General features: G+C 47.8%; 4 protein-coding genes across 4 annotated transcripts; all 4 read right to left on the reverse strand.

Moving 5' to 3' along the window:
• Positions 1-938: 938 nt before the first annotated feature.
• Positions 939-2,578, reverse strand: FIESC28_00463 (uncharacterized protein; the record flags this gene model as incomplete). Its single annotated transcript, XM_031154614.1, has 2 exons — positions 939-971; positions 1,028-2,578. The coding sequence occupies 2 exons, from the start codon at positions 2,576-2,578 to the stop codon at positions 939-941; spliced, it is 1,584 nt and encodes a 527-aa protein (XP_031021271.1).
• A 3,247-nt stretch (positions 2,579-5,825) lies between these two features.
• FIESC28_00464 (uncharacterized protein) lies at positions 5,826-6,377 on the reverse strand (the record flags this gene model as incomplete). The annotated part of the gene is made up of 1 exon (XM_031154615.1): positions 5,826-6,377. The coding sequence occupies one exon, from the start codon at positions 6,375-6,377 to the stop codon at positions 5,826-5,828; it is 552 nt and encodes a 183-aa protein (XP_031021272.1).
• An 832-nt stretch (positions 6,378-7,209) lies between these two features.
• Positions 7,210-9,701, reverse strand: FIESC28_00465 (uncharacterized protein; the record flags this gene model as incomplete). Its single annotated transcript, XM_031154616.1, has 2 exons — positions 7,210-9,488; positions 9,539-9,701. The coding sequence occupies 2 exons, from the start codon at positions 9,699-9,701 to the stop codon at positions 7,210-7,212; spliced, it is 2,442 nt and encodes an 813-aa protein (XP_031021273.1).
• A 4,005-nt stretch (positions 9,702-13,706) lies between these two features.
• Positions 13,707-14,241, reverse strand: FIESC28_00466 (uncharacterized protein; the record flags this gene model as incomplete). The annotated part of the gene is made up of 2 exons (XM_031154617.1): positions 13,707-13,854; positions 13,904-14,241. The coding sequence occupies 2 exons, from the start codon at positions 14,239-14,241 to the stop codon at positions 13,707-13,709; spliced, it is 486 nt and encodes a 161-aa protein (XP_031021274.1).
• Positions 14,242-18,792: the final 4,551 nt, after the last annotated feature.

Below are 18,792 nucleotides of genomic sequence, written 5' to 3' on the forward strand. Positions count from 1 at the left end.
CCCCCCCCCCCCCTCTTCAGCTTCACCTGCATGGCTAGAGGTGGCGAATAAGTGGCATGATGCTTCACTCATCTGTGCTGCATGATGAACGCTGAGGCGTGATAATCTCGGGGTTTTTAGAGTTTGTGTCGTGCTGGAGATCGGAGGTCGGGATGGGAATCGTATGGTTTGGGAGGGGGATGGGTTATACAGGGTGGATGGATGCATTTGCTTATGAGGGACACTTTATTCTACACTGGCTGACGGTTTGTTGATGCAACCCTTTCAGTGTGTTGGGGATCACTGTATAGTACCGGTTGAAGATGCGGTACATCTCACATGCATAAAGCAACGAACGGTTAGTACTCTGGGGTACCCCAACGTCTCCGAGCTAAACATGCCTCGTTCGTTGGTGGAATCATCAGCAATCACCTCATCTCTCCCAAGCCATTCTAGACTCCAAATGGACCTCATGATCCGTCAGATCATCCACCAACTACATCACTTCTTTCTTCACATGAATGGTCGAATCCTTTGATCAACAGGGGAATAGTTTCCATTGCGCTTATTCTTGTTACATCATACAAGCCATCAAACCAAAAACGCTAACCCTTTTCCCTTCCATGCCATTCTCGTGGCTGGCCCAAAACATGACCTCGTCTATCTATATGCTTCTTTTACATAAAGCATAGTCTTACTTCCATATGTCCCTTTTTTGGTCAATTCCTTCCAACTCCATCATGCAATACACTTATACGCCCAGGCTATGCAGTTTGAGAGCACGTCGTGAATCAAGAAAGTAAAAATAACAACCGTGTGAAAAACAGAAAATGGGGGTATACAGCAAAAACAATCATCCACCACCAAATAATTAGAAAGAACAATAAACTTTGTCATCGAGAGCTGCGTGAATCATTTCTCGGAGTGAAAATTCGTATGTACGTGAAAGGGCGGATGAATCAAGGGGTCTTAGGTCGCTTCCAGTAGTATTGCTGGTGAATGAGTTAGTTTCGAGGTCTTTGTGAATTAGGTGTAGGGGATTACAAACCTTGTGCTGCTTGCGACAAGCTCGGAGGCTGGGCTTGCGAAGCCCATCAGTAACAGCCAGGCGGCGAGACTGATCGTCGTCGTGCTCAGGGACGTAGTAGTACTCGCTCTCGAGAGGCTTGCCAGCGGCGTCCTTGCCCGAGCGCTTGATGATGCCAATGCAGGGAGTGCTCTCGATGACATCGCGAAGGTCATCCTTGGTGATGTCTCGCTTCTCCTCGGTGGGAAGGTGAGCCATGATGGTGGACAGAGGGGTTGAAGACAGACGCGAGAAGGCGAGCTGGTTGATGACATGGTTGGCAACAGCAGGGTTGGTCTCAAAGGTCATCTTGGCCTCAGGAGTAGGAGTGGGAGAAGTGATGCGAGGAGGCGAAGAGAGAGGAGACTCAGCCCGGGTCTCCTGCTTGCGAGGAGACTGGGGAGGGGCAGGGATATGGCGAGGAGCAAAAAGATCAGAAGCGACAGAGTTGTGAAGAGGGTTGACAGCTCGCTTGGCGCCCTTGAAGATCTTGGGAGACTTTGTGCTTATCGAAGCCAACCGGCAAGAAATGTCGGCGCCAAAGGGTCCGAAGGAGTGGATGATGGGGTCATTCTCCTCATTAGGGTTGTGCTCCTCGATATCATCACTGACTTCACTGCTGAAGCTGGCAGTCAGCTCGCTGCACATGCTAACATTGATGTTGGTAGGGTCAAGCTTGTGCTCTGGCAGGCGAGGCTCAACATCATCCTCGTAGATTTCGATGTCACGCTGTCCGGGCAGCAGGGACTGGAGACGACGAGAGCTAGACAGGCTAGCAGGCGTGGGGCTCTCAGGAGATGCAATACGAGAAGCACGACGAGGAGGGGAAGATTGCATAATAGCCTGAGCACGAGACTGGCAGGGAGGAGAGTCCCAAAGGGCCTCAGCAAGATGGTCATGAGCCCGCTTAGGCCATTGGACCAAAACACGCGAGTTCTGCACGTCAATTATGATCTCGGAACCCTCGGTCTCACTGGTGAAACTATCGCCCTTGAAAAGCTCCCAAGTGCGGCCCTGGCTGTGCAGCTTGAGTCCGTTCCAGCCATTGCAGATAATCTCAATCTTGCTGGGCTCAAGAGGACTGGCAGCAGCAACGAAGCGAGCCTTGACATGGACACGGGAAACAAGGCGGTCGGCCGAAATCTGGTAGTGGGACGAGTTGGAGGATCGACCCATAACAAGAGTCTCGCCGTTTTCCGACAGTTCAACGGCGGGGACGGCAGCGAGCGGGGCTCGCTCGGAAGCGCTTGCGGCCCGTTGGGGCGGGGAACTCGACAAGATACCCGTGCTCGACGTGGGAACGGGAGTAGGATACTTGAGGTGAGCACGAGAACGTCCTGTGCCCGAGCCCGAGCCGAGATTCTGTCGCTTCACGGGTCGTGGCAGGTTTGGTGGTGACGAAGAGAGCGGCTCAAAGGGCGGGAGCAGAGACGGAGCGGAACGCTTGGATCCGGCGATGGAGCAGGACTTCATAGTTGGAAGTGTAGGCGAGGCGGAAATGCCCTTTCGTGGTGATGAACCGAGAGAGTCCATTTTTTATCGAGTTGAAATGTTTCGTATCGTGGTTTGTAGATCGAAGACTTGAGGATCGGACTGAATCGCGTCCAGAAGCGAAGGGCACGAGATCTTAACACGCGTAAATGACTGTGTCGAATTCGGGATCAAGAGTCAATCTTGATCTTTTCCTCCTTCCTTTTCCTTCCCTATTCCTTCTCAACTCTTGCCAACGAGGGCGTGGTTCGCGGTGGAAGATCGAGTCTAGGTGGAACGATGACGACACGAAAGGCGGTCTGGTTGATCAGTAGAGTAGACTCGGTTAAAACATGAGTAGTTAGGTAAAAGGATAGAATAGATATGAGGATGAGAGGCCCAAAGACGAGACCAGGTGCAACTTTTTCGAGGAAAAGAAGTTTTGTAGGAGAGAGTCAGAAAGTGAGTGAGAGGTGTCTCGTGTGCGTGGTCCGGTTCGCTTTGGTGGTGGGAGGTATTTAAGAGGTGACCCGCTCCACCGGCACGCGGGAACGCGGCGTAGGTACTCTGCGCGCATCCGTGATTTTTGGCGTTGGCGTTTTTGTGCACTGCATTAGAGTTTTGCTGCAGCGGACTTGCGCTGGAGGCTAGGGGACTAAGCATAATTTATAGGGCAGTTGTGCAAGGATTTATAGGGGCACTTTACGCGACTCAGGGCCGCGTTGAGTGGGTGGGCCACTTTGTAGCGTATCGATAAGGATGACGTTCGCTGAACGCGCAGAGTTATAGTGGCTGCGTTGAGGCTTGAGTGTTCTGAACCGGGGATATCCTTGGCATGTCTCAAATTCAGTGCATTAATAGGGAGTTTCTTTTTCTTCCTTTTCTCCTAAGACATGATGTTTTAATTACATTCATCACATACCAATTGCCGGTAGTCAAACATTGATTGACCTGGCTGCTCTTTCTGCAGTAAAGTCTTGAGGTTCAAGCGGGACCACTTCATCTTTGCAGTGCCAACCTCCCGTCTCCTCTCGTCTCGTTCAACCTCCAATTTCTGCCAGTCACGTCTCCACCAAAAAGAATCCTGGGCTCGCCGTTTGAAACTGGAACCGCGTCTCGTCACTTCCAGACCAATCCTTTAGCCAAAAAGGTACAAAACTGTCTGGCTGGGCTTATTTGTTTTAATTTCCATTCGTTCTTGTGCAATTAAACCTGCAGGCTAGGAATTCGCCGTTAGGGCTTGCATGGAGTATTCCGTCTTGCACTGACATTGGGCTGTTCGTTGGATCGGTGTCATGATGCATCTCCATTCTGATAGTGGATCAATTGATGCCATTCTTGACTCGATTTTACTCGATAGAGCGGTATAAGAAGTCAATGATCCAATTGGCACTCTTTCAGGTCCTGCTCCTGAGGTTGCCATAGTAATCACCGTAGTGATCGGTGCGATTGAGTTCTCTGGAATGCCTTCGCCCTTCGATGTGTTCAGTTCCACGCTACTCCTACTCGTGACGCAATCAACCTACCAAGAAGCGACTATTGCAGTGCAATTAATCGCGTTCCTCTCCCGCTTCCAGACTCGTAGAATGTCATCTAATCTGCCCCACGTTACAGATCTAGGCACGGTCAGACCTGGGTAGGAGGTCCATGCCTCAGGGTGTCATAAGAATTGGCCCTTGACAGCACAAGAGACGAAATGATTTGATCACCTTATGCCAGCTTAGGCTATCATTTAGGCTACATTATTTCTGTAGCCTAAGTCTTGAAGGACATTTCTTCTGACACCCACCTGCCATGCAGCAATTTCACCATGGCTACATGGGTGTATTAGATACCCTACAACACCACCAATTGATGATGGATTCGTATGTTTACAGTCAGACTTGCACTTATATCAAGTATAAAAGAGTGGTTTCTGTCTAAAAATCAAGTTTCAGCATAATTTCTACTACTTTTTAAGTATAAAGTACGGGTTATCTGGACTGATTGACCATGATGTCGGAAGTTCACGATAGCTTCAAAATATTGACCAAGGGATAATATCTCCACGACATGCCAGCAAGCAAAAAGCACTTCATAAACATTCTCCTTCCTCCCACGACGCAAATCGACTGTAATTGACCCACGACCTTTGGTCTATTGCTTTGCACTGTCTTCAACGGGCTCACCGGGTGTGCATTCTGAGCACTCCGACGAATCGACCTTTTTCTCGTCAAATACGGGGGTCTGCTTGCATGCCACACCTGTATTTCTTTTGTAAACGTCGCATTCTTCAACCCAGAATTCTGTGTCGATGCGGTAGCCGCACTTCTTGCACTTGGTAACTTTATAATTGTGGAAGCACATTGTGCTGTCGTGGGTGTTCGATCGGGGTATCAAGGTTGGTAGGTCTCTGCGCTCGTTGAGACTGGTTAGTAGGTTCAGAAAAAGCATTTGGACAGCGAGAACATAGGCATATATAGATGTTTGTCGGATACAGCTTCACTGATGATTTGTGTTACAGTGTTTTCTGTGATTCACTATTTAATATGTAACGTTCACAAAACACTATGCCATCCTGTCATGTTTCTGAATCTGAGAGTAGTTGACTGCAGATACAAGTAGGATCTTTACTCACAAAGATCCTCTATCCCTCGCATCTCCTCTGATTCTATACTCTCAAGTTCTGTCTTGTCGGACTTCTTCTTAGCTTGACATTTGGGGCACTGCGACGAGCTGACCTGTTTCGTGTTAGGTATGGTTGTGCTCTTGCAGTCTTTGTTCTTCCTATACAACTCGCAGTATTCATCTTCAGTCTCCACGTTGATAAGTTTGTCGCACTTCCTGCACTTGTAGCTAGTGGTATAGTGGAAACACATTTTTTCTGTCAAGGCGTTAGTGACGATTGTTGACTGTTCTTGATCGGGATGCTGGGACAGGTTCAGGCTCTTTAAGATGCTGGATTCGGGCTGGGAAAGCTATCGAACAGGGAGAGGGCAAGTGTTTATATAATTGTTCCTTGGATGCAGCTTCACTGCTAAGTTCTCCTGGGGGCTTCTTGGGGTTCATTGACTAGATGTTTGCCATGTCATGAGTCAGCATCATGTGTCTTCTGTATCTCTGAACTGGAGAGGAGTCTATCGTCGATGCGGATGAAATCTTTGTTATTCGCAGCCCCTATTCTGATCCTCTATGCGAATCCTTTATTCTGAAGCGCTGTCTCATATACACTTGCTGAGACTAACACGCCCAAGTCAGCTCTGATGCAGTCCAAAGATCATTGTCTTCATGTCTCTATCCAGCCAAGCCCCCGGCCAGATCATTCGTGAATTTAGTTCAACTCAGGATCCGAGACATCAGCAAAGACAGGTGTCTTCATCATGTGGTCCTTGTACAGATCCTCGGGAGTAGGACACTCCAGTCCCTGCTCGGCGCATACAACAATCGCCTTCCGCGCATTAACCACCATCATAGCCTTGTTATATTCCATGACATTCACAACCTCAAACTCGTTGTACGTCTCCACAAGGTCTGCCTTTGCCTTGGAAACAGTCATGCCGCGGGACTTCTTGATGTAGACCTTCTTCAGAGCCTTTCCGTCGGCATCGCACCACAAGAAGCCAGTGGTGTCTTCGTCGCGCTTGATCATCAGGTACGCCTTGGCGCCCTTCTTACGGTTGTTCGAAATGACGCTGCCGGTGTGAACGGGGATGTCTCCCATGAGACGGCCGACGTGAAGGGAGGCTTGGGCGAAGGTGTGAGGGTTCAGGGTGGGCAATATGATGGGGTCGCTGAAAGTCCAGTCGCGGTAGACATGCTCGATGAAGTCCCGGAAACGCGCTTTGAAGTCCTCGTCACTCCGGATCGGCCGAGGAGAGGGCATATTGATTCTGCTTTGGGTCAGTAACTGCGTGACTGTAACGTAGCAAGGGCGTCAGGTTGTCAGAAGAACTAGCCGCCCTGAGAATAAGAGACAAAATAAAGTAGCCTAAGTTCTTCTCTAAGCTTGCAGAAGGTAAACAAGGTATTTCGTCTCTCATACTCTTCGGGCTAATTCTTCTAACTACCTGACGGCAGGGAGAGAAACTCACGAGTAGAGCAGAGAACTCTTGCCAAATATTCAGGAGATAGATCAGAAAGATACTGACCTCTTGTGAAGTTGGATTGCGTTGAAGGAAAGTGAAGAACTAAGTGAGAGGTTCTGGACGATTGCTTTTATTTACAGATACAAGCTGTCAAACACTGCCTAAAAAGCAGACAATACAACAGCATTTCGCAGTTACAAACACCCAGAGACCCACCAAACACATTGTCGGAGAGGGCAATGCATTTCGAATATTGCCCTGGCATTTGTGCTAGGTAAACAATGATCCTTGATCTGCACTCGCTGGTCGTTTGCCCTTGGGAGACTCTGACAATGCAATCGCAACTAGTGAGTAGGATGAGAAATGTTGCCTGCAAAGAACAAGAAGATCACTTGAAGTCCAGCAATCAGTATCTCGCACGAGGAACTGACTGGCATATTTAACAAAGTCTACAGATTGCGAAATTAGATGAGGAACAGTAGGAGCAACGGCTACTAGCAACGAATGATGTCCAGATATCGAAGTCACAGAGGAGAAATAGACAGATGTTCTTAATGGCAATCATAATTTTACTATTTAATATATACAAATAATTATTTATCACATAACTCATGCATCATAAAGGCACAATTAAGCCTCAACAAGAGTGACCTTGGTCTCCTCCTTCAAGTCCCTGCTGCTGAATCCAACACGGATGGTGAACTCGCCCTCAGGAATAACCCACTGCTGAGAAACAATGTCCCAGTAGCTGAGATCACGGCGCATAAGCTCAAAGCTGACGTTCTTGCTCTCACCAGCCTCGAGGAAGACCTTCTCAAAACCACGGAGCTGCTTGGGAGGAGTACCCTTGGGGGCACTCTCGGGGAAGGTGACGTAGAGCTGAGGAACGGTGGCACCGTCGACCTTGCCGCTGTTGGCAACGGAGACGGTAACGTTGTAGATGCTCTCCCAGAGGGCGGGGTTACCACCGGGCTGGACGGGGAGGGCCTCGGGCATGGCGGTGATGTTATCGGCGAGAGGCTCAGCGGAGATGTCGGAGAGCTCGAAGGTGGAGTAAGACAGACCGAAACCGAACTCGTAGCGAACAGAGATGTTCTTGGCGTCGAAGTAGCGGTAGTCGATCTCGAGCTTCTCATCGAACCAAGACTGCCAGTCCTCGGAGCCCGTGGTGTTGATAGCAGTGGTAGGAGGGGCGTTGTAGTCGGTACCGTTGAAGGCGATGGTGTAAGGAAGACGACCGGAGGGGTTAACCTCACCGTAGAGGAGGTCGACAAGAGAGTTACCGGACTCCTGACCAGGGAAGTGGGCAGCGAGGATAGCGGTAACGTTGGGGTGGTCGGCCCAAGGAAGGGTGTTGATACCGGAAGAGTGAGTGACAACGATGGTGTTGTTGCAAGACTTGGCGACAGACATGACAACATCGTCACCATCCCAGTCAACGCTGAGGTGCTCACGGTCAGCAGCCTCCTCAGCCCAGGTCTTGAGGAAGACAAGGCAGACATCGGGGACAGCGGGGATCCAGAGGTCAGTAACGTTGGAAGTAGCAATGAGGGTGTTGTTCAACCACTGCTGGACGAGAGAACCGTCCTTCTTAGCACGGGCGTTGATGGCAGTAAGAGGAGAGACGAGGTAAGTGAGACGACCAGTTCCGGAACCACCACCAGCGACAAGAGTACCGAACTCGTAGTCCTTCTGGTTGAGGAAACCCTCAGTGATATCACCGGCATCGTTACCGAAGACAGCGATGGACTTGGGCTTCTTAAGAGGAAGTGCGTTGTTCTCGTTCTTGAGGAGGACGGTGGACTCGGCACCGTGCTTGCGGATCAGCTCACCGTGGTCACCACGGACATCACGGCTGCGCTCACCAGTGAAGTTGAACTCACGGAGCCAGGTCTTGCGGGGAGAGAAGGTGTTAAGGTCAGCGCTGGACTCGTCAACAGAAGGGTAATCCTCCTTGTCTTGGCCGAGCCAGAAGTAAGGAGCCATGATGCGCATGATCATGTCGTCGACACGGTCCTCCTCGAGGGTACCGTTGTTGACAGCCTGGGTCAGGTTGCCACCGAAGAAAGAGCCAGACTTCCAGTCCATGCCGTAGGAGCCAATACCACCGGGCATGTCCATGTCGAGACCGCTGTTGATGGCAGCAACACCGGCGTGGGTGGCACCCCAATCGGACATAACATAGCCCTGGAAACCGAGCTCATCGCGCAGGATACCGTTGAGGACCTTGGAGTTCTGGCAAGCGTAAGAGCCGTTGAGTCGCTGGTAAGCGCACATCATACTGGCAGCCTTAGCATGGGCGGCGTTGGCGAAAGGCCAGAGGTAAAGCTCGTGCATGGTTCGGTCGTCCATGTTGGAGGAGAGAGCCTCCTCGTCGACCTCACCGACGTAACCGTCCTTCTTGAAGGTAGGGTTTCGCATGGCCTCCTGCTCGTTACCGATGAAGTGCTTGGCAGTAGCCTGAACACCAGCATCTTGGTGACCGTTGATGGTCTCCTCCATAGCGACACCGGTCAGGTAAGGATCGGGAGAGAAACCCTCCCAGTTACGGCCGGAGTAGGCAGATCGTCCGAGAGGACCGGCGACGGGGCCGAGAAGAATGTGAGCACCCTTGGCCTTGAACTCCTGACCCATTGCGAGACCGCGCTGGTAGAGAAGCTCCTTGTCCCAAGAGGAGGCAGCGGAAACACCAGCGGGGAAGACACTGGCGTAGTCGGCGACTCGAATGGAGAGAGGGCCGTCATGGAGACAGAGACCCTTGAAGCCGAGACGAGGAATGGCAACGATATTTCCGACACAAGGACCGGGTGTACCAGTGACCATGTCGGCCTTCTCCTCGAGAGTCAACTTGGCGACGAACTCCTTGGCCTTTTCGAAGCCCTGTTCCCATCCCTTACCATCAGCGTAGGCTGTATGATGTTAGTGAATGGCTTCAACTTGTGGAAGTTGCTGTACATACTGGAAGGGTAAGCAGGCGAGTGGCCATACTGTCCGAGGATGGTGGTGTTCTTGGGCTGAACCCAGCTGAAAGCCTCTTCACTGCGATCACCAGCATCGTAGTTTTGAGCATTAACACTCGCGGCCAAAAGGCCGGAGACCAGCACAGATTTAAGGCTAGCCATTGTTGGAGAGGGAGATGAGAGTGATGATGATGATCTTCTATTTTGGAGGTAGGCTATCCATTGAACTTATATATCCCACTGTCCGGCAATTACAGTACAACGTAGTACACAGGCAGGACCATCCTTCGGCGCAAAATTATCACCCCAACAAACAACTGCGTCATTGGGCAAGTTAGTGTTAGCTTGATCGGTCCATGTGAGCTAGTCCAAGTCAAAATCCAACTGAAGGTACAGTCGAGAAGAGGAGCTTTGTGCGGGGAGTGCAAGTGCGATGCGGAGTAGAAGGGTCGTCTTGTGATGGCATTCCCAGTTTACCCTTACCATCGGGGAACTTTACCTGATCGTTTTACCGTGGCTTAACCGTTGTTCTCGCTCCTGTATCCAATGAGACAGTAATTGATGGTGTCATGACTTGCTCAAAAGAAGAGAGTCCCCAGCTTTGTCTGCTAACTTAGTCTGGTGATGTAACCCATAAAAGCGAAAGAAGCCCGGGGCAGAGGCATCCCCCACAAGTTCGGGACCACAGATGTTAATAATACGGCCGTTATGCGACCGAGGAACCGAAGATTAACCAGACATTAACATGAGCTTTTTTCTTCTCTTGTTCCTCATCGATTCCGGATCTAACCTGTTGTCGTGAGTTCAACCCCAATGCCGGTTTAGTGTCTCCATTGACAAGTCTGGGGTTTGTCTCTTCTCCGCAATTTGCATTCGGCCCTGTTGTGGACTGGGATGCGGAGAAAAAAACCGACAGGACTTATTAAATGACGATCGGAATATTACAACCCAACCTCACCCGATATATACGCCAGAGATACTTGGAAAACAGCTGTTGTTCCCACCGGGACCTTGGTTCCGCCCCTGTAGCCCGTCAAAAGTTTTCTCCCCCGCGAAATCACGTTGTGAATCGGAGAGCACGGCCTTTCTCATCGTCCCAGTGCGGTGGCCTGGTGACACCTAGTAATGTTACATTTACAGAGGTATGCTTGCTGGGATGAAATTGGATTATGTCAGTGAATTGACCGCTTTGACTGATGCTGTCTGAGATGTTCAACGGTCAACCGTTTTATTTCCCTTTGTCATGGTATCGTATGGACATCCACAGACCCAAAGTCAGGCCGTTAGGCACATGAATAAAGTTTTAACTTCCAATTAGAGATACTCGTATGGTTTTGACCCAATTAGAGTAAATCTGTGACCGCATTTGCTAGGTGCCGCTTAGAATTGCCGTCTTGGCCCAAGTAGGCATCGTACATAACGTTATGCTGTGATTGATCTCTCAATATTCCATCTTTTTTCACCGGTCAAAGCTCGGCGCTCGTATGGTCGAGATGCATGACTTTGTTCCATTAACGGCTCATATGGGTTGCAGGAAGACGGCCTCGGATATAGACCAACATCCGAAGATTTCCAAGATGTGTGTCGCGTGGCTGTTCACCGGGATGTGGGTTACATTGAGAGTCCGGGTTGACCGTTCGTCCTTGACTCGGATGGGTATTGCCCCCCCACACTTTTTGACTCGGCAATTGACGGTTGGCCATGATGAGATTTAGGCTTCCATTTGGATGTGCGGAGTTTCCTTTAACAGTAATTGGATTCTGATAAAATTGTTAGTGCATACTTCGATAATGAATGATGAAGAGATTATGAGTTCAATTGACATTTCAGGCTGATGTACAGTATTTGGCACGCATATGCCATTGACATGTAAAACATCGATCGATGCCGTTTGACTCAAAGTAGAATGCTTACGCTAAGATCTCGTCGGGCTGGCAAGCGCTTACTATTCTCCGATCATATTGCTTAGTCGCAACCAGTTACATAGTAATTTCACATGAGATGTATCAATTGAGAATAAAAAAGTGACTCTATTTAAAACGAATGACTTGTTGTAGGTAACGACTGACTCTACCCAAGCAAAATGCCAAGTAAAAGACTCAAAACATTCTGCTCCAGGGTATCTTCCGCTCAACTAACCTCCACTAATTCTTTTCCATGACGTCCTAGCTCCGGCTCTGGTTTTCCAAGAACTCGCTAGCCCCAAGCTCCCGCCTCGGCGAACCAAAAACGAGGCTGGGCAACCTTTACCCCAGCATGCACTAACGTGAACCTTACTCAGCAAGGCCATCCCTGGAAGGATTGCACTTCCTGCATTCAAGGTAACTAACATACTCGGTATTTTCTTCCAAGTCTTCCACATGCTCTTCTTGAAACAAATTGTCTAAAAGACAGAAAGACGTAATGGAGCTGTATGTCACCAGACGGCGACATTGCTCGCAGATCATAGCGGTGCTCGACAACTGACACATTTTGATGAGTTTGTGGTGAAGTGGTTGGATACTGACTGTTTGTGTCTTGTTGTAAAGCGTTGTGTGTCTGATGAGTGGATGGTAAGATGGGAATGATATTGAATGAATTGAGACGATGGAGGAGGCCAATTTATACTGCGGCAAGTGTCGGTTTGGCAATACAAACAAAGAGACTTGCGAACATAGATTTAGGGGGACAATTATTGAGTACATCTGAATAATGGAGAGTAAACGGCGTTGTTTTGCTCAGGGGCCTTTGTTCGAGCTGGAAAACTTGAACAAGAGTCAAAGCCTGAGGGACAACGACTTGTTCGCCTGTTGAATGTATTGAATATTCAGCTCGAACAACCAGCGTCCTGAACCTCTTCCATGACATGAATTAAATCCATTGAACATGGAGGGAAGAACATGTAGAAATCGACGTAGAATGAATTGCTCTGCCAGACATAACAAAGGCTGAGAACTATCGATCATCTTTTGATATGCACATTTTGTTGGTTTTGAAATTGGCGGAATCATAGGTAAAGCCCTTAGAATCAGAAAGGAGTGATAGAATGACAGACAGATTGTAGAACACATATACTCCTGCCTTGAGTGTTGCTACAAATCTATTCATCATATCACTGACATGTTTGTCCATCAGTCTGTCAATAAAAGGGTTGTGAATCAAATCCGACCTTTGTTAACAGCACAAGAGATGGAATGAGGAACAGACAAGAAAAAGACAATTCAACATCCACAGCATCTCTATGGGTGAATAAATCAGTCAGATGGGGAATACATGAGCTGCTATGAAGGTAATCAAGCCAGGACAGGGATCCATGTTCTTGATATTAACAAGGTTGTTTCACTATAGTGTAATATTTATCGATTGTGACCAAACTGTAGCTTCATTGATACTCTATATCTTGATAAGCTTTCTCTAAACTACTTACATTTCCTATCCTGGGAGTAGACTGCTCAAGACCTGCTTGAGCTTCCCTCAGAGTCCTACTCACCAAGATGTCTCCATCAGTCAGACATCGAACTTACCAACCCATAAATCTTTCAGTAACACCCTTGCCTCCCACAATTACTGCAGCCTTTAACAAACTGACCTTCTGAAAGGTTCGTAGGCTTACAATTGCCAGTTCCGTGATGCTCACAGAGTTCTGTGTACATTTTGGAATAGAGGATGCAGCCGCAGCTGGTGCAGATTCGCTGCCAATAGGTAAAGGTACACATGCTGATGGTTGTGGTGATGTTTTTGGATTGGATAGAGACTGAAGATGCAATAGGAGAGTAGAGTATGGTAAATGGTTGACGAAAGTTTTGTGGCTATGGAGGTAGAAATGGGTGTATATATAGCTAGGGGTAAAGAGTGTGCGGAGAGAACCGTGGTGTTACCTGGACAGGGGAACATGTCCCGAGTTCGTAGATATGTTAATTGTTAGTGAGTACAGTAGTTTGAACAACAAGAAGGGTACTGGAACAATGCGCCAGGGAAAAGAGTAGCCGATGTGCAGAGAATTAGTGTTCATAATGCTTTCTGTGCACGATTCTCGAGGTGTTTGGTGAAGACGTCGTGGGAGTCATAATGGGGAAAAGGTGTGCTGCATGGTGATACAAAAGCCATGACTTCCAAACGATGCAAAACCTGTGTACGAGACTAATTCAACATCCAAACAATCTTTCGAGCTCCGACATCCTTGTTCCATCACTCCGTACCCATACATGACTCTTCCGCCGTGGCCTTAGACTCTGCTTCAGCAGCCTCCCTTTTGGCAAGCTCTTTCTTCAATCTCGAAACCAATTCATCAATCTTAGCAATCTTGACCTCGTCAGGAGCACATACTTTGGAACCCCTATGTCACCATCAGCATTTATCCCCGCCAAACACGATAAAAATCTTACGAGGGCTGCCGAACTCCTGTAGGCTTCATCACAGCTTCCCGACTCTGACGCTGAGTAATCGTCGGGATAAGAAAAAGCTCTCCGCAACGAAACTGAGGGTCGCAGCCGTCCATGGGTGCGAGGTCAGGTGGACCGATGAAGGGGACAGGGCTGTCGGATGGGAAGGAGGAGCATCGGGTGCAGAGGGTGGGTTCGCATTTGACGATGTCGAGTTGATCGAGATGGCCGCAGGGTTTGTCGTCTTCTTTCTGTTTGCAGGTGGTTTCTTGGGGGTCTTCGACGAAGATGTAGTTGGAGCAGCGATTGCAGACGAACTTTCGGGTTTTGCGCTCGCACATTTCGATGAGCTTCGGTGGGTATATGAGAGACTGCGAGGGCCCTTTCTTGGGAAAAAAGCTGGTTAGTCAAGATACAGTAATCTGGAGAGAAGGAGTTCGGTACCAGGTAGACGTCAATTCCAAGGATAAGCAAGAATGTAAACAAACCGAGATGTTGCTGGTGGAGTCCCTAGCAGACTGTTTGTAATTCAAAACACTGGTGAGAGTTCTTTTCATAACCGGCGCGTTGGAGAGACCGACGCGGTAGTTCACAGTTGACACTGCCGTGGCAGTCGAGGAGCCTTCTTGGAATTTGAAAACGATTGCACTACTAGCTCGCTCCTTCACTTCATGACAAGCAATGCCTAGAAGGAGAATGACGTTGCAAATAACCACAACACAAAAGAACAAGGCTCAGTGATGGTGATTTATTTGTCTCTTCTATAGAATCTAACTGGTACCTAGGTAGCTAACGGTATCTCAACTCCCCCTCGGGGACCAGATAAGGATATGGCCAAGGCCTGAAAGGAACATCAGGGACCATCTCGGGTGGGTCGTATTTACAATCTTCGCACCACTCTTTGTCGTTCCAAGTAGTATGAGAGTATTCATATCCGCAAGAAAAGAATTCCCTACTGCGAGTCGCTTTTGCCCAATCGCAACGACAGCCGTGTGGCTCAAAGCGGGATCTGTTGCCACAGTTGGCACACATAAACTGAATTATTATATTGTAACACATCTTGGAGACTAGATTGGTCTGCTAGGTTTAGCAGATGCCGAGGTTTACTTTCTGGTATAAAATTGGTGTTTGCAGCAGTGTTGATGAAGAGTTGGAGAATTCGAATTCTGTTCAATTATGGCCAGGCAACAAGAAACAAGCACAATCATTCAGAACAAATATGGATTCTCGCCGTGAAAATGCCGACATGTAATTGAATTACTGATATTCACTCGTATTATAGCAGAGATGGACGCCAATCAAGAATCTAACAACAAATTTCACCACAACTGCGTCTCTTTGCTGGGAGATCACTTATCATCACATTGCGCAAACATTTGCTGAAACTCAGAGAGAACAATGAATACGTTTAATATAGCTACTTATTCTAGGTACTAACCCATCAACTCAATAGTAGCCTCTTTGATAACCATAAGGATAGTGAATACCTAGAGGGTCCGGCGGAGGAGGCGGCGGCTCTGAGCAATTCTCACAAATCTCGTCTTTGTTCCAAATTGTGTGCCCATTATTCCTTCCACAAGAGAAAGGCCTTTGGCTTGGGGTTTGTTTGGAATTGTAACATGGGCATTCATGCTTTTCGTAGCCCGTTCTGCGTTGGCACACAGCGCACATATACTGGATCATGATACGGTAGCACATTTTGAAATTGCTTGTTTTCGAGAGATTAGGTACACCTAGTATCTAATGTATGGTGTTTAAATAGGCGAGGTTTTCGACCGTGATGTGAGCATAGCTGTGCTTCTCGAATTGTTCTGGTGTGATGCAGGAACATGCCTCGGACCCTGAATTGGTGCCTCCCTGATGAATGTTCGTCACTGTTCTAAATAAAGAATCAGACGTAGTGAACAGGCTCAGAGAGGCCATGATCACTGCTGGGATAAGAAATAACAGGATAACGAAATGAAAAAGAAATGAGAAAGAAATGTATTGGTACTTTTGATAACAACCTCTTAAACGCCCATGGCACATCTGATCCCCCGAAATAGAGACGAATATCTTACCACAACATAGAACCCCATGAAATTTTCCCTTCTCATTCGATAATAAAGAACGGCAGATAAATACAGTCATGTTTGCTGAACCCTAATCCATCGAAGCGAGCTTCGATCATTGAGGTGCCCGGAGTCGCCCTTCTTGTACATCCACTGATGGAAGCAAGCGCATCTTTGGTCCGCTCCACCAGCGGCTCAATCAGGCGTAAAGCGCAAGAAAGCGCTGCTGTACTCGGACAATAAATCATCGGTAATCCGCTCGCCGATAGTCTTCATGATAGAAGATGCGATGGAGACGGTAGCCGATGAGGATGTCTGGAATAGGATCGCTAATTCGACCGAAGCTATCTTGGGTATACGATCTCAATAACCATAGGCCGAGGTTCCGCGCATTCGTTACAAAGCTTCTTATCATTCCAATGCGTTATCGGAAACTCTTTTCCACAAGACGCATATCTTTGACTGTATGTTCTGCTCGCTATGTTGCACTTTAGGCCATGTTTCTCGAAGTCGTATCTGTCGCCGCATTCGGCACACATGTAATGAATGGTGAGGTCGTGGCACATTGTTTCTGTTCTGTCCGGGTTAATCCGTTTGGTATGGCGAAATTCGACGTGGGTTTGAGAAAGTTAGTATGATGAGAGGCAGAGAAAGAAAGGAGGATGAAAGATGCCCTTTTTATAATGGAAGCTATGCAGTGAATGGGATATGGCAGATTGTAGATGGTGGATGGCAGCTGGGCTTGATGGCACATATTCAGACCTCAATTCGGTCTATATTATCTGCCTGGCATTGGAATAATAGGTCGTGGGTGAGGTACGGTCCTCATTGAGTCTGACAAACTGCGTTTCAGAGACGTCGCGATCATCTTCAGCTATGAAGCAGAATCGTTGTGATAAAGGAAGATTTCATATATATTCGTCCCGTGCTGGTCTTCGATCCGTTGACAACAATGTTCGTGATGCATGTGGTAAATTCCAATATTTCAAGCCTCGCTGCCCAACCCTCCACAAAGATTAACCTTGCTCCATTTCCTCTCATCCGGCGGACATTGCTGACAATACTCTGAAGCGATGGCAACTTCGCCATCATAGGTGTAACCACACGATCCCATGGACTTGGATTCCGTCTCTAATGCCTCCTCACAAATTTCCCATTCGTAAGCCTTTCTGATGCAGGTTCTGCAATCGATGCAGTAGAAATGCGTGTATTGCTCGGTGCACATGGTGCTGTTTTGGTGTAAATGTTGTGTAACGATGTTAGTGTAGCTTGTGTTTGTGATAATGTGTCAAAGAATCAAGTGAAAGAGGCTTTGAGGTTGAAAACGCCTCTTTTGTTGAAGGTTATATAGTGCATCAGGCAATGAGGCTCAGCGTTGGATTGAGGGCGAACAATCAGGCATCCAGCCAAGTAACAGGGGTCTGTTCAGCTCTATGGAATAAGCTAATCAACAATCTTACCAAAGATCCAAAAAGAGGCCTCCCCAATAATATTCACGCACGTTATAGCTGCGTCGAATCCATCGTTTGCTGTTGGTGGTGTAGCCGAATGCTACCCCAATGAAGGTATCGTCAGAAGGATCAAATGGGTGACCAGATACTACCCAGATTGAAATACTCTGGAGCTATGTCTCTTTTCGGTATGTATACCTATCTGAGTTAATCCCTTGTATCAATTGGCAATAACTTAGGTCTTCATAGACGATTCAGAGTTTTCTATCAAATTGGCAACATAGGACGGGATGATGGATCAGAGACGAATATGAAATTTGGCAGACATGGCTACGTATTACAAAAGCGATTCACTTGCCCTCGAGCTGATGTCGAAACATACCGCAGCTTTCAGTGAATTTTTCAATATCCAATCCGTTGTATCACTAAGACAAACACATGATATGTGAGTATATAAACCCAGTCAATCTGTTAGTGAGCTTGAATCCACCCTCACCACAACATCAAAATTAAATACTATATCTGAGACAAAAACCATCATGTGTGTTGAAATGACAACCAAAACGGTCTGCTCGACCTGCAACAAGCTCATCAAGACGAACTTCAGAGTCAGCAGATGCTTTGGGTGCAACGCCCCGAACCCAAAGGACTGCAAAATTGGTTTCTCCAAACGCAGCGGTGAGATTAAACAGGAATGTGCAGATTGCAAGAAGAAGCGAGAAGATGATGATGCCAGGAAGAAGCGGTTAAGAAAGTGACCGGAGCATGTATGAACTAGTGAATACCTAGGAGAGCAAAGAGATAAAGTGAACAAAGATACAAGGTGAACAGTTCTATGTATACTCCACTGGGTCTTTGTCTCGGTGAATGCTATTTGTTCATATCCTAGGAATAATGAATGTATTTATGATAATTATAAGAATCTTTCTCGATCTACTTCAAAATTCCCTTCTTTTGACCATCGCCATACTCTTACACCACGATATCCACGCATTATATCTCAGATCTATTCATATCAACAGAAGATACTATACACCACGAAGTACTCAAAGAAAGCACCATGTGTTGGCAGACAACCGTCACGACTCGTTGCAAGTCCTGCGACGCATTTCTAGGCCAGACCAAATTTGTTGACAAATGCCCGAGTGCAGAGGGCGCAAGATGTCTTCGTGGCTTTAAGCAACTCGTGCAAGATCCGAAGGGCGAATGCAATGATTGTAAAGTAATCAGAGAGTGCCAGGAAGCACAGAAGAAGAAGAACGCCAAGCTTGAGGAACGACGAAATAAACTTCTTGGAAGGATTGATAATGAGGAATAAGGGGATGCGGAGGACCTTTGTAAGGAATATGTCGATTTGGATTGTTACTGGATGATAATACCTTGAAGAATG

The sequence above is a fragment of the Fusarium coffeatum genome (assembly GCF_003316985.1).
Source record: "Fusarium coffeatum strain FIESC_28 chromosome Unknown BRIP53273_contig_11, whole genome shotgun sequence".
In the NCBI taxonomy this organism is placed as follows: Eukaryota; Fungi; Ascomycota; class Sordariomycetes; order Hypocreales; family Nectriaceae; genus Fusarium; species Fusarium coffeatum.